The 15,200-nt window shown below is 34.8% G+C and overlaps 1 protein-coding gene across 1 annotated transcript in view; it reads right to left on the reverse strand.

The window, feature by feature from the left end:
• Positions 1 to 446: 446 nt before the first annotated feature.
• The window catches only part of LOC125679140 (uncharacterized), a 33,599-nt gene continuing 18,845 nt past the window's right edge, over positions 447 to 15,200 (reverse strand). Inside the window, exons 12-19 of the mRNA XM_048918112.2 lie at positions 14,999 to 15,047; positions 12,980 to 13,052; positions 11,119 to 11,263; positions 9,454 to 9,629; positions 6,886 to 7,017; positions 6,598 to 6,648; positions 6,389 to 6,481; positions 447 to 2,765 (exon numbers count right to left, since the gene is read on the reverse strand). Coding sequence (XP_048774069.2) covers positions 2,710 to 2,765; positions 6,389 to 6,481; positions 6,598 to 6,648; positions 6,886 to 7,017; positions 9,454 to 9,629; positions 11,119 to 11,263; positions 12,980 to 13,052; positions 14,999 to 15,047 — 775 coding nt within the window. The 3' untranslated portion in view covers positions 447 to 2,709. The remainder of the gene's footprint in view (positions 2,766 to 6,388; positions 6,482 to 6,597; positions 6,649 to 6,885; positions 7,018 to 9,453; positions 9,630 to 11,118; positions 11,264 to 12,979; positions 13,053 to 14,998; positions 15,048 to 15,200) is intronic.

Here is a 15,200-nt window from a genome sequence, read left to right on the forward strand (position 1 = left end):
TCAAAAAAAATAACCCTGGGAAAAAAATAAAGAAGTATGTAATCTGGAACAAGTTGGAAACATCGAAGATATATTTTCACCAAGACAAGTTTGTGGATTTGCTTATCAAATGATTAATTGTATGATTCAATCAATATTTGCAATGTTGGACTTAAAAAGGTTTCCCGTATTGTATGCAATCAGAATTTCTACTAGGAGATTTATTCAGGCAAAGTGGTCTTCATTCCATGGCAGCTAGAAAGCATACTTACAGTATATACTGTAATATTTTCATTTCAGAAAAAAGAGTTCCTATTGATACTACCAGTATACAGATTTAATGAATCTCCAGATAATATATTCAACCACTTCAGCAAAGTCATCAAGAGCACAAAAGATTCTCCTACATCACCACGCACATCGCCCATGACAGAAGAGGCATATTCCTTCTATAATAAAAAGTCCAGTGCAAGACGAACTTTATTTTCTCCCTTGTATACCAGAGTGAAAAGAGATCGATAATGTATGTCATACTGAAACTTTGTCTACATTGTTAGATTTGCTTTTGTTTATAAAATAAAATTTCAATTATTTATTTCCTCCCCCAGGAATCATCCCGAGCAGAAAGCATAGACAATGCTAAAACTCATTTCTGTACCTCATTCATTTTAAACATTTTTCACTGTAGTTCACACAGCACTTGTGTTGGAACGTATAAACTAACTGGATGGTGGTTAATACAAAATTTAGTACAAGACAACTAACATGATACACTACATATGCATTCAGCAATTGAAAACTCAACTTATAATTTAGCAAAAGAAAATCAATTTAGGTATCATTTTTCTATTTTCACACCATTTTTTCCCCAACCAGTGAAACTATGTACATGCATGCATTTGAATTAAGTTTACCGAAAATTTATGTTTAATTTTTTCAAACTCTTCAGATATCGAGAAGGTTATCCAGAAGGTTATCGAAAGTAGGAATTTCCACTGCATGGGAAATGCTGGCCCTGGCTTAATGGCAAGGCATCGCGTTAAAAAAGTATTCCCTCTCGAGGAGATGGAAGTTGGCTATATACCTTTTAAAAAATTGTAATTTATCTGTGCTGGTGTTTACTGCAATTTGAAGAACACGTATCGTAGCATGACACCTTAGAAATTCAGGATTCAGGGGAGCTCCAATATTTGAATAGGACTCAGGAATACAATGATTTCTTTTCCCAACCAGGTGTTTTCCTAACACAGATTGCAAGATTTCAATAAATGTTAATATTTTTTTCATTCAAATTTTGTTAATGGGAGTGAATGGCAAGTGTGGTTCTCCAAAAACTGGTGTTTTGGGATTTTAGAAATGATCTACTGTTCAGAGAAGAACTAACTACTAATAAGGATGGATTCCTTTCATCATTCAAATGAATCTTAAATGTCCTATTCTTAATCATTTCCTAATGAAAATAATTTTCTTTTCCTTATATGATCTGATTTCATTACATATTTTAATATGTCATTATGTATCTTTTTACACCAGTGTTATAAGATTTTAAAAAAAATATCTTAGTAGACTAGTGCCAGGAATAAGTTGATTAATTCTGTTATGCAAGCAGGCAGAAATATGTTCATCATAACGCTTATGCAACAAATTATGATAAATCTTGTAATGAATCAGAAGTATATATATACAATTTATGTCTGCTGTAAATGGAATGTTTTGGGTTTCTTGATTTGTAAAGTGTGACTTTGACACAAAAACAAGAACTGCAACACTCACTTTCTATGTGTCATAAGAATGTATACATTCTATAGTTGTAGCAGTATAGTAATGAATATGAGAAGAATCCATCCTTTATTACTTGTGATAGTACACAAAAATGCTGGCATTGACTAAGAGGATATCAAGATACAAGTACAGAACAAAATTAAAATAACCATGTACAGCCGAATTTTAGGCTCAATTCAGTGTATGATATACTCTGACCCATTGCTTTAGTACACAGCAGTGATTAACATTGATCTATCATTGATATTGGCAGACATTGTTTCACTTTGTAATCAAAATGGAGGAGACAATAAAACTACCTTTGCTGCTTACTGATCTGCCATTAGGAAGCATTACAGCTTTAACAATACAGAAAGTAAAAAGAATGATGGGCTAGTGTTAACAAGTAAAGCGATAAACTGATAAAGAAAATGATCAGTAAGTCTCAAGTTAAATCTTTTCACATAAAGTAGAGAGAAACAAAAATAATTGTTATTACCATCAATGTATCACGATACACATTGCATCAGGAAGGTGTATATTATTCCAGCCTTTGGATTTTTCTATTCATTCAAAGCTGCTATTAACACTACAATACGTCATTCCAATTCAAACTCAACTTTCAAATTAAAGATGCTATATAATGAAAATACATCTATTCAAAAACACCCTTCCATCTTGGAATGACGTGTATGCTGTAATTGTCTATTATAGCCAAAATCTTTTGTTTGTTCTGGCTGGGGGAAAAACCCTCCATTGGATCTAAATTTTCAGACACAAGTCCAACTCACTATTGCTAACATGCACTGCCTTACTTGTAAACACACAAGGCAAGCTTTTCATCACTCTAATGAGCCCTGCAGTGGACTTTCTTCTTGACTTTAAACTGAATCTGTTCCAGTATTCTCAAGTTTTTGCTTAAGAAGAGTTAGCTTTGAGCTTTCTCTGCGCTGCAAGTTTCTCTTTTCTTCATAGTAGTATTCCACCACATAACGAGCATTCATCCTTGGGCAACCAGGAAATGTCTGAAATAGAATTGCTTGAAAATGCAAAAACACTATAAATACTTGTTTGTATCTATCAGAACAGTAATAATTTACAATTTCTGAGTTGCATTAGAGTCATTTCCCTTTGCTGAACTCTTCTGTGATATTCAAAGGTTTTTTGTGTATTACACATGCTGTGTGTGCAGTGTTGAAAATATTCAAAATTCAGTCTTTTTCACTTGCTTGTACTTCATTAATTATATGATCTACATATATTATTCTACAGTATCTTGATTCAAGGAGTTGGATTATGTCGATTTGACAGGTGTGGATCATGAGATCAAATGAGATGTGAAGTGTCAAGTTTGATCTGATGATCCAACTTTTTTCACAAAGTTACTGTAGTAATGAATTTATTTTATACCCCTTACATATTTTTAAATGCATATTTCATTCCTAATTAGGAATGACAAACATACAGTGAAATCCATTTGTTGTGTTTTGTCCGTGACATAGTTAATCATTTTCCAAAAACGTTGCGTTGATGCACTCAGATGTCATCAGTTTCAGAAAGACACAATCTGGAATCAGATCACCACAGTATGGTGATCCGGAAAGTCGGATCACACTCTGTGAATGTAACAGTATCAAAACTCGGATTGATGAGTATTTAAAAGCCGAGAGTAACCTAGAAAAATTTACACCCCTACAGCAATTAAGCATATATGGCAAGAGGGCAGGGCTTAGCAGTGTTATCAGAATAAGCAGCAGTCTGATGCTTGACTCTACACTTGTTCTGTAGCAGACGATATTTTGAACAGGGAGACTGGCATGATTTATCAAAATAAACTAAAGTTTTCCCGCATTTTTCTACCACTCTGTTCAATCTGTGAGGCACTGAAAGGATATGTTTTTACTTTAACAAAACTTCACCCTAGGAACTACAAAATGAATTCATCATTGTTTTATCCATGTCTTTTAAAACATGTAGTATTTTGATAATATACACAAATATTGGTATGATATACTAATACTTATGATTTTCCTCTTGGTGCCTTTCAATTATGATAAGAATTTGGGGTGGGGGGTATTGTAGTTGTGCAATGGAGGACATGTGCATTGAAGGATTATTAAGAAACACTTTGTCCATTATATTTGGAGACCTTCTTTCTGTGATTGTCTCTTTTGACATTGTAATGTTCACACGTAAGAGTCCAGATTGAGAGTAAATTTAGAGTGATGGTTAATCAATTGGTCATTATTGGTGAGAGACAATGGGAGTTACACAACTGGCCTAGGAGATTGTTGCTTAATCAGACAAACATCATGATGGACATTATTCGAGAAAAGGTACCAGCAATCCTGCAAAACTCTGAAACAGCGATCAGACTGAACAGTCCTAATGAGTTATTTTTATAAAGTTAACCAATTTTTTAAAGGAATGTGATTATATATAATTAAAAAATAAAATCTGGATTTACCAATGATATATGAGTAAGTACTTTTGTTTCCACGTTATACAGTGATTTGATTACATGTTTCCTTTTGTACAATCCCCCTTATCTAGAACTAGACAAGCATGCCCGTGCAATATGTGAGTCAACATCCGGTGTAAACAATAACAAAAGATAATCACACCCACAAACTGTCAATCTCTAGTTTGAAATACAAATTTAGCCCTGCTTCAGATTTTCAAGGCCAAAATTAAAACTTCAAGATAATGTATATCTAAAATAGATATGGCCAATATATGCAGTTATGAGGGGAACAAGCATACCCATTTTAAAATTTCAGTACAACAGCTTAATCTTTATTTTTGCAAAATAAGTGCTGCAATCCGAATGTGACCAGAAAATTCATATATTCCACCATTTTCACCGATTGGCTGCTTTTATACCCAATTGCCGGCCTTTAAATTTCTTTATCATTCTCAGTTCCTCCTTCTCTATTGTCATTATTTGCTCTTCTACATTGCTACCATCAATGAAATCTGGTCTTATCATCTTGTTCTGGGTTAGTTTTGTTTCTTTGTTGCAATGCAATTCCCTCCCCCATGAATAAATATATGGTTTTACTTTTGCTATAAATGAGCAGAGGAAATGGACCGGATCTTAAGTGATACAAGTCTTACTTCATACCCTAATACTACCTCTCACAGTGACGACAGATAAATGCACATCTAACTAAGATGTTTTATTGCAATTCACCTTTGAATTAGAACGCTTTACCCGATATAGTATTGCGTTGTGTGACGACACAATTGAATGAGACGATTGAACAATTTGAATGACATGTTTGATATAATACAACAAGAGTTTTCATTGGCCGATTACAGCCCGCCCACTTTCTCGAGCGGATTCAGTGTAGCTGGAGAACTGTACATAGCTCTCTGAAAAGATCCACCTCTTATAAAAACCTTCGATTTACGGGTCACAAAAAGCTGCGGACAGTTGAGGCCTGAAATCGGTGTATTCTTGTGTTGCTGTCTCATAAACTCAATATAAAAAAATCTTAACGTAGCCATGTTAGGTAGCCGGTCAATTCGAACTCTTGCTATTGGTATCTATTCATAAAATCGGTTTCATTTATTATCAACACGAATAATTAATAGAAATTAAAACATTTTTGTACCAGTTTTTGTAATTAGGTAAAATAAGCTCTAGATGAACGAAAATGCTACATAAGCTCATGACTAATGAAAGCCGCACTGCCGTGAGTTTAGCTTTTTGAATAATTATCATTTAATAGGACTGGGTGGTATATTATTTAAACAATTTAGCTAAAATATTTGTGGGGAATTAGTACACAGCTAGACGCTATTGTACCAATATGGAAATGAACCGCGATTCGAATTGACTGGCTACCTAACATGGCTACGTCTACGAACGAAATCATCAAAAGCTGTGATCGAGTTTTTGGGTCGTATGGGGCTTTAAAAAATATTTGAAGGTATGTTTGGACACAAGTATAGTAGAAAATATGTTAGGAATTGTTTTATATTAAATTTATGAGACAACAACACAAGAATACAACTTTTTCTCTTTCTTCCTTGAAAGTTTTTTTTCATCTAGCATCTGGCCGTCACGTTTTCAAATGCTGACTACTTCCGTAAAAGGGAATTTGGGCGGACTTATACATATGGACCAATGAGAGTTTCTGTTGCATTTCGCAATTGTATTACAAACAGATTCAATTGTGTCGTCACAAAATGCAATACTATATCGACCAAAGCGTTCTAATTCAAAGGTGAATTGCGATAATATGTATATCAGGTTTGATTACTCTAGCCTTCTTAGTGCTTATTTCTATCTTGTTTTGTGTCTGTAACATTACACCTTCACTGCAACAGGCTTTTGTCCTCTAATCACGGAGAACATGTGTACCAAGTTAGATAATCCTAGCCTTATAAGTACTGATCTAATCCACAAGGTGTCAACAGACTGCACTATACCATAATACGACCCAACTATCATGGGCGTATAAAAACTACATTAATTCGACCCATCCATCACGGACGTATAAAAACTGCATTAATACAACCCATTCATCATGGGCGTATAAAAACTCCATCTCTTATACAGGTGTTTTTAGGAATTATAATTTTGGACTAGAAAGGACAAGACTAAAAAGAACCCAGAATCCAGTTTATATCAATATCATACCTTTAAGTTTTTCAGAAGAAGATGCCAGAGTGTTGCAACTAACACAAGTCCTATACGCTGCTGAACAAGGCAGGAAAGTCAAACAGCACATCCCTGTACAGGACAAAACATTACAATAAAGTTTATGTTGCATTTTTGTGTATCCTGTAGAATCATTATATTATATCCTTTATAAGTATCTAGGTTTGCATTTCTCACACAATACTTACCAAATACATGCCCATTAGGACAAACTAATGTCATTTCTTCTTCTTTCAAAACTAACACTAGTTAAGTAAAAAACAAGCCATATTTTGTCTGGATGACATATACATTAACAATTTAAAAAAAGAATATCGCCAGAATAAAACTCCAGAAAAAATAAATATATATATGTGCCTGAAAAAAAAAAGGATTAGGAATTTTAAATAAAAATGAAATTTTCGAAAAACGATCAAATGATGTCAAACTACAATCTGATGGACCTCCATTAGTAACTTCTAGACTAATAAGGATACCGGAGTGACAGATACAGCAGTCCTCGAACTCCTTCTTTGTTATCAATTGATTTACTTCTTCCACTTTGTCATTGGCAAGCTTTTCTTCTTTTCCATCCAGCCAATTCAGTATTGTACTCAAAACTTTTACCTCTGAAACAATATCATATACACTACATAAAGGATAGAAATTGTTATTAGTTAATAAAACTAATTACAAACACATTAAATTGACCATAGGATGACCCAACCACTGGATTGCATAACCACCCTACCCCCTTTATTTTTCCGAACAATATAATGTTGATGATTGATACTTTCAGACATGATTTTTCTCTCTTTGTAAATCAATATTCGTATAACAAATTCTGTGGTCAGTCTTACATGTAACTCTTAACATGCTACCCTGTTATAAAATACTCCCTACTCGTACCTTGGTCACAACAAACATAAGATGCAAAACTAGGTAGTGACAGCTCCTTTGCCAAACAATCAGCAGTTAAAAGAGAAAGTTACACATCTTTTGAAAGAGAACATAAAAAGCCCAAGATTCTGTGTTACAGAAGGCATTAGCACAGTAGAGAACCCTTATTGCTATAGCCTGGAGTGCCAGGAATAGGTCTAAATTTGTGAGACTTCACCTACACCTGATGACATCTTGATACAAAAGGATTTTTTTCTCTTCAGTTTCCAAAGTTAAAGCATTGTGGAGAAAAGTCCATAAAATTAAACTATATTCAATACAAAGTTACACAAGCCATCTAAAATAAAGTGCACCGCCACGGCACATGATACGCCCGTCACATATTGTTAACAGTATAGATTGTACCCATTAATTTTTTTTTTATATCACCTTAATTAAATGTCACAGTGACCTTAAAGTAGGATGTGACACACCTTCTACCTAAGATGCATTAGTTGACCAATTTTGGTGATTCTAGGTCTAATAGTTTTCAAGTTATGAGCCGGACAAGTTTTAGCCATATATGGCCATATCTTCTTAATGAAAAGTCACAGTGACCTGGTTTTAATGTGCGACACACCTTCTACCCAAGATGTATCTACACACAAAGTTTGATGATTCTAGGCCTTGTAGTATTTAAGTTACGGGTCGGACACGAAAAAGCTAACAGACGGACAAGTTTTTGCCATATATGGCCATATCTTCTTAGGGCTATTCCAGAAATAAATACATGGGGGGGTCGGGAGGCACCTTTTGTATATACCAAGCACCCATAAAAAAAAATAAAAAATTACCCCATGACCCATCAAATTGATAAACTCATTTTACAATGACCCATCTAATTAAAAAAAAAACTAACCAGACCCACCACAAAAATATTTTTAAAAATGAAAACGGTACAAATCTCGCGAGGTTTTCGGGACAAACATTCTAGTCAATGACGCGGTAATGCCTGTGCGACATTGTATCACAGTAGTTCTGAAGAAACGATGTCACATCAACAATCAAAGGCATCTATGGCGGGAATGTTGGAAAGATTGGGAGTCCAAACGATGCTATTATCATGAAATGGGTATGGATATGTTTTTCCACAAATCGTTCGTCTTCTAATGGAGCCCGCGCCCGGAGGCCACTATATCACCATCACACTGACTGATTAATATAACGCATCGGTACCCTCGTATAAATCAACTGAGGTTTGCCTATTTTTATTAGAAAACGGAATACCTATTGGTTTCAAAATATTCCCAAAATCAATGCACTGTAAACTGTAATAATCTACAGAACAGAGTTCACCGCCATCACGTCCAAAGGGACCCTACTAAACGCGCCTCTAATTTGAAGAGTGCCGTAATGGAAAGTTATGCGCTGCAAAGAGCGACAACTCGAATAGTTCTATATTACTTCCGATTTCGAAAGCAGCATTTCGAAAGCACGTTTTCAATTTTCCTTTGTAACCAACACGACAAGAGCGACAATAAAAATATTCTGAAAACTCAACACCCACGTGGCACAAAATAAAACAATAGAAATTACCTACTACCCATAATAAATATTTTTTGAACAGTCCAACCACGGACCAAATAAAATATGAAAAAATACGACCACCCACACAAAAAAATATCATTTGCCGCCCGACCCCTCCATTTGATCATTTCTGGAACAGCCCTTAATGAAAAGTCACAGTGACCTGGTTTTAATGTGCGACACACCTTCTACCCAAGATGTATCTACAGACAAAGTTTGATGATTCTAGGCCTTGTAGTCGGGTCGGACACGAAAAAGCTAACAGACGGACGGACATGAACGCCATACCATAATACGTCCCGTCTTAAGACGGGCGTATAAAAATCAGTCTAATTGTAACTCCTTTTCTGCAAATACACATTAATTTACAAAAACAAAATACAACAACTTAAACCAAAGCATTGTGCAAAAAGTTCAGAAAACCAAGCTGTGACAGAAAGACAAGATACTAATCCCCTTTGGCAATAACAGGAGAGGACCATTAATACCCCCCCCCCCCCCCCCCCCCCCCCCCAATCTTTGGTCTCTCTGGGGCATAAAAAGTTGCATACATGTATATCTCATCTCCTGTAGTAGTATGTTAGCCAGCTTCTTCTCACCTGTTTCAGTGAACTGCTTCTGTTGCGATCTTAGCACACCACAAAACACCTTCTCTACATGCTTCAACAAAATGACATTGGACAGCTGAGACACAGTTCCCTTGGCCAGTGCAGCCTCCTTAATTCCTTCATCTGTAGTTTCTGGGATGTGCAGTTGTATTGTCATGATGAAATACCTACAAAATTATATTCCAAATGAAACCTATTCACATGGAACCTTGTAAAGACATGTGATTTAAATCTTTTTCAAACATTTCATGTCAGTAGCCATACTGAACACATGATATTCCTCCATTAAAAACCTATGCCAGTCATTTACTTTCCTTTTAGAACTAAATCAAGTAATTTAGCAACATCTGTCCTTAAATGTTTAAATTAGGAAAAGGATAAAACTGGTTCAGTAATAGATATGATATGTATCAAAGGTACATCAAGTACACCTTTTATCCAACTCTGCACAGTGAGCAAAACTAACTTTTCAATCCTGCAGACATTCGGTCCACAATCATTTTATTTCCTATAGACTACACCATATTCCTTAAGATCCAAATAAAAACACTAAAATTAGCACATGAAAACTAATTTCTGAAGATGCAAGACATACTCTGGAAAACCTTGCAAATATTACAAACATTGATTCTTCAGCTGTTTTCCTAAAACAACAGTTAACGCTTCGGAAATTTGCACTCGGTGGGTCCCCATCTCCTTACAGAAGAGGTTATGTAGGGATCTGAATTAGAACAGGTCCTCAGTACCCCTTGCTTGCGACTAAATGGGATAGTCCTTCATAGGAGATCGCAAAATCCAAGGCCCATGTCACAGCAGGTGGCACGATAAAGATTCCTCCCTGCTCAAAGGCTGTGTGCACCCCTTCACCAGCAATGGTGACGTCTACATGAGTGAAAGATTCTCAAGTGGGACATTAAACAATATACAACCAGCCAACCTTCAGGGTTTTTTTTAAGGTCTTGATTTCCAATCCGGAAAAATAGCAACATTTGCTTGAAATTGGGAAAAATGTTTCATACAAAGAAATAGGGAAAACCCCAATTCAGAGTGCTTTAAGGTATAATTGGGCTCTTTCTGACTTTCAATTTGGTCAAAGCTTACCTCATTAAAATAAGCAGAGGCCAAAAAATTAGGTTTACTTAAGACTTTTGAAGCAAAACTTGTAATCTGTGGGCCTGTGAAGAAGATTTATGAACAATTTGGCTACCCTGCTTGATTTGTTTTCATTGTTTGGGAATTTCAAAGCAAAATTTGGGGGAAATACCTGCTTTTTAGCATTGGGAATGGAGCCTATTTCGGCCACCTACAGACCCTAAAAAGTCCCTGAACCTTACAGAGAGCAACAAGATGTGTTTGTGAAACACATAATCTGGACAGAAGCAACCTTTGTCCAATTACAAGCTCTTACTGTCTCTGCATTAACAATTTACCATTCCAACAAAAATAGCATATCCCCCCCCCCCCCCCCAAACTTTGTGGAGGGTATGAAGTTCTAAGAGTAAGCCTAATACACAGACATCTACACGCCATTCATCTTTCATTAGCCGAGTTCAATTTGCTCTCAACTCGGCTAAAAATTGATTTGTTGCATGCATAAATATTTGAATTCTTAAAACAGATTCACTACAAGTAAATTACATTGTATTTTATAGTTACCTCAACACTCTTAACAGTTTGATAGGCATGGAGAACCACTTGTGTGACTGCGACACAAAACTGGTTAGGGAGGGAATAATGTTGACCCCAGACCAAAGACTCTGTCGAAAGTACTCAAGAATATCAGGAATGTGGTCCATAGGCACTGAAATAAAATGAACACATAATTTATTTTTGAAAAAAAGTCTTCTCAGCTGCTTCTGAAATTGAAAGTGATCCAAATTACACACCCCCTCTCCTTTATGTACAGCATGGGAAATAGGAGAAAACATAAACAAGAACAGACATTATGAACTGCACTTTGTAAATTAAGGAAAAAGATGGAGAAAAGATTCAACATCGATGTGACCAATGTCGTTGTATATGATGCAAAAATAATTACTTTTATGCTGAAGTACCAGTAGGAAAGTAAACATACCATTGTATATGAATAAAGGAAAACTTTTTAAAGATACAAACACTCCTCTTTGATCCACTGAAAATTGTAAGGAAATATTATCCCTGGGTCTGAACAATGTAAACATCATTAAATGGTAATGAAGTACCATATAACCAGAATTTTTAGCGAGGATTTATTTTGGCATTATCATTGAGATCGCTAATTTTGATTATCACTTACAAATCATTCTGTAATAGTTACATGTAGGTAATATTTATCTTTCTCGGAATTATAAAGTCACTAAAATTAGCTCCTGCTAAATATATATACCCATTTTTATGGAAAAATTGCTAAATTTGTGTCTCGCTATAAATTCCACTTATATGGTATTGTACAAAATTTCAAAGGGATTCAATAATCCCCATAAGAGAGTGTTCACAAGCTATTTTACACTTTCCATCCCTCTTGGATCCACTATAACTTTAAGGATAACATTTGGATCACCCTGTCCTAACAATATGCAGATCTGACAATGAAGCATTGTATGAAGTTTCTAGTCTAACAAATAAGTCATATAAGAGGAGTTCACAAGCTAATTTACATCCTCAACCCCTCTTTGATCCACTATTATAATAACTTTTAAGAAAATAATTGGATCCTCACATCCCAACAATAAGCACATCAACAAATGGCAATGAAGTATTGTACAAAGTTTCAAGTTTATCGGATAAGCCATATAGGAGAAAAAGTGTTCACAAGATTTTGTGACAAACGGAGAGTACAAAAACGTCTCCCATTGGAAGTGGGGAGACATGAGTCTGTAAATCAGCAATATTCTTCACGGTTTAATCTTCCTTCATTTACACTCCCAATCCCCAATAAGATTAAAGTGCACCACCACAGCACATGACACGCCCGTCACGTTTGTTCATTATAAACAGATGAGAGTGCATGAAACCAAATCATGTAAACTATGGTGCAATAATTGATTTGTAAATATATCTCTTGAATTGTTCAAATAACCACAGGTATTTCAAAACATATTTCATTTTATCACAGTGATGTATTTAAATGAATTCTTTTACATGGTTTGAATTACATAACTGCGTGGGGTTGTAAGGATAGACAAATCACGCTCACAGCCTTTTTACATTATACTTAAACTTGAAAGATGCAGTTCTTGGGTTCTTATCAAAACGATTTTTGCATGTCCAACTGAACTTGAAATACATGGATTAGATCACTACTACCATGGGGCAAAGGCATCTTTCACTGGACAGGATACAATTTGGCTCTTATCAAAATGACCTTTGTGACCTAACCAAGATGCATCAGCTGACAAAGGTCTCAGAAGATCTAAGTTAAGGGGCTAGACATGAAAAAGCATATTAACACACACCATACAGAACTTTTGGTACAAACAGAATATTTGATTTCACAAGATGTTTCTCCAAAACCCTTAAATGAGAAAGGAAAGATTACCGGTTTCATCCAGTAACAACTTTTCTGCAGTTTTTCTCTGGTCCTCCTCAGACTTCAGACGTAATGTAAATACCTGTTATAAATAAGAAAATAAAATTGAAATAAGCTTTGTCTGAATTTTTTAAACAAAAAATAGCAAATCTTTTCTACATCTAGTTTAGTAAACAGATGCAATTTGGCTCTTATCAATATGCATCAACTGACAAAAGTCAATACAATTTCTCCTCAATAAAATTCATTTTCTACAGTAATGGAAATTTTCTATACTGGTGCATCATCCATTCAGCATTCAATGGCAAGAATTGTTTCAGTGATCACAAATAATCAGAAGTTTCAGCTGCTTACTGTATATACTCGCCTATAAGTCGGTTGTATTTTTTAAGGTTATTTTGTAGGAATTTGCCATTGACCCGCTTATAAGTCGGTACAAATTTTTGTCAGAATCGGTTGACAATTTCAAGTCAATGCTCTAGTGTTGTTTGTTTTTTTACCTATGTTTCAAAATATATTTTGAGAATAATTACAAGGTGCTCAATATCCAAGCCATATCTGTTTGGGGTTTGAACACAACCCTTGATCTATTATGGACAATGATCCCTTGTTTACCTACGCAATTATGGCCTCCTAATTACCAGTACCTGACACCGTGTTTACTTAGTGGCACATGGTTATTGTGGGGTTCCAGTATAATTCAATGTATCAACAATAGAGTTTTTAAGAGTCAAGAATGATGATCTAAATTATCTGTTAACAATATTCAATCTTTTATGAAATATATTTCAGCCGGTATACATATGAATATTTCAATATTAAATCGGATTCGTAATTCAATTTTACTGATAAACGATAGATTAGTTGAATTGAAAGTATTAGTTACCGGTATGTAAATAATTTTTGACAAGATAAAAATATGTAAATGCTTGTACTTTATACATAATTTTAAAATACATAAACAATACGTCTAGATATTTGTGAACAATAATCATTTGTGTGGTAGTCCATGATAATCGTCGGAGTTGTTTAAAAAACACTACATTACGCCGCCCAGAAAAATACCAATCTTCTTAGGATGCACCTATAAGTTTTGGACCAAAAATTGACTCCCAAAAATCCAACTTATAGGCGAGTATAAACGGTACTAGACAACTCAACAGATTATAATAAATTGGTCATTACATTTTTGAAGACCATTCTGCTTACTTTTAAAGAAAAATTATAATGTTAAAAATTGTTCACTATAAGGCCAATTCAACTTAATTAGTAGATTATCATCCAGGGTCAGCAAAAAGTATGGGGCGGGTGGGAGGATTTTATTTTTTAATTTTTATTTTCTGAGAAAAATATTATAGACAAACGAATTTTTTTTCAACAGATCCGCATCATTTAATGGCAGATGGATATCAATCTATGCTATTTTTCATACACTAATTCCAGGTTAAGCTTTAATTTAAGGATATAGAGGAAATATACCTAACTTCTTCAAGATTTACGTCTGTAAGAACGCGAGAAATTAAGAAAACCATATAGATCTATATTCTTCACGTGGCTTTTCCCGTTCCTATACCGGAAATGTAAACAAGAAGTGTAAATACCGGAGTCGGACATGAAAATATTCCGGAAATCGCAAGTTTCGCAAAATAAAAAAATTCGGGGCGGGCCAATTTTTGAGGGGCGGGTGGGGATGATAATCTATCAATTAAGTTGAATTGGCCTAACTTTTAAGAGCCTGAAATTTAATTTCCTTTTTTAACTGTCAAGTTTGCTTGACTGGGAAATCACACAAGACCTAGAAACTAATCAAATCTACAGACAGATGTGTTAAGACAACCAGATTTCAGTATCCCCCCCCCCCATTATTTCCCATTTTCTTGCAAGGGGTATAAGTCTGTTTTGGTGAAATCGAAGGTTGAAGTCCGTCATAATACACAAATCAGCAAAAGGCATGCATTATTATCTTTATTATCTGTAAAGGTGTTACATGTATATACGCACCCATGAAAACCGAGAGTTTTAACTTACATGCATAGGACTTCTCCTCATAAACTTCAAATCAAATTTTTTCATAGGCCTGAAAATTTAAACACAATTAATTTGAATAATCCTGTTCTCTAAGATTTTGAACTGTTTACCAAATAATTTAAGCAATGAAGTACATGTATCATGATTGATTTCACTGTATCAATCTTCTTGTCTTTTATGTAAGTAAATTTCACTTGTAGTT

This window comes from Ostrea edulis, chromosome 2, assembly GCF_947568905.1.
Source record: "Ostrea edulis chromosome 2, xbOstEdul1.1, whole genome shotgun sequence".
Classification (NCBI taxonomy): domain Eukaryota; kingdom Metazoa; phylum Mollusca; class Bivalvia; order Ostreida; family Ostreidae; genus Ostrea; species Ostrea edulis.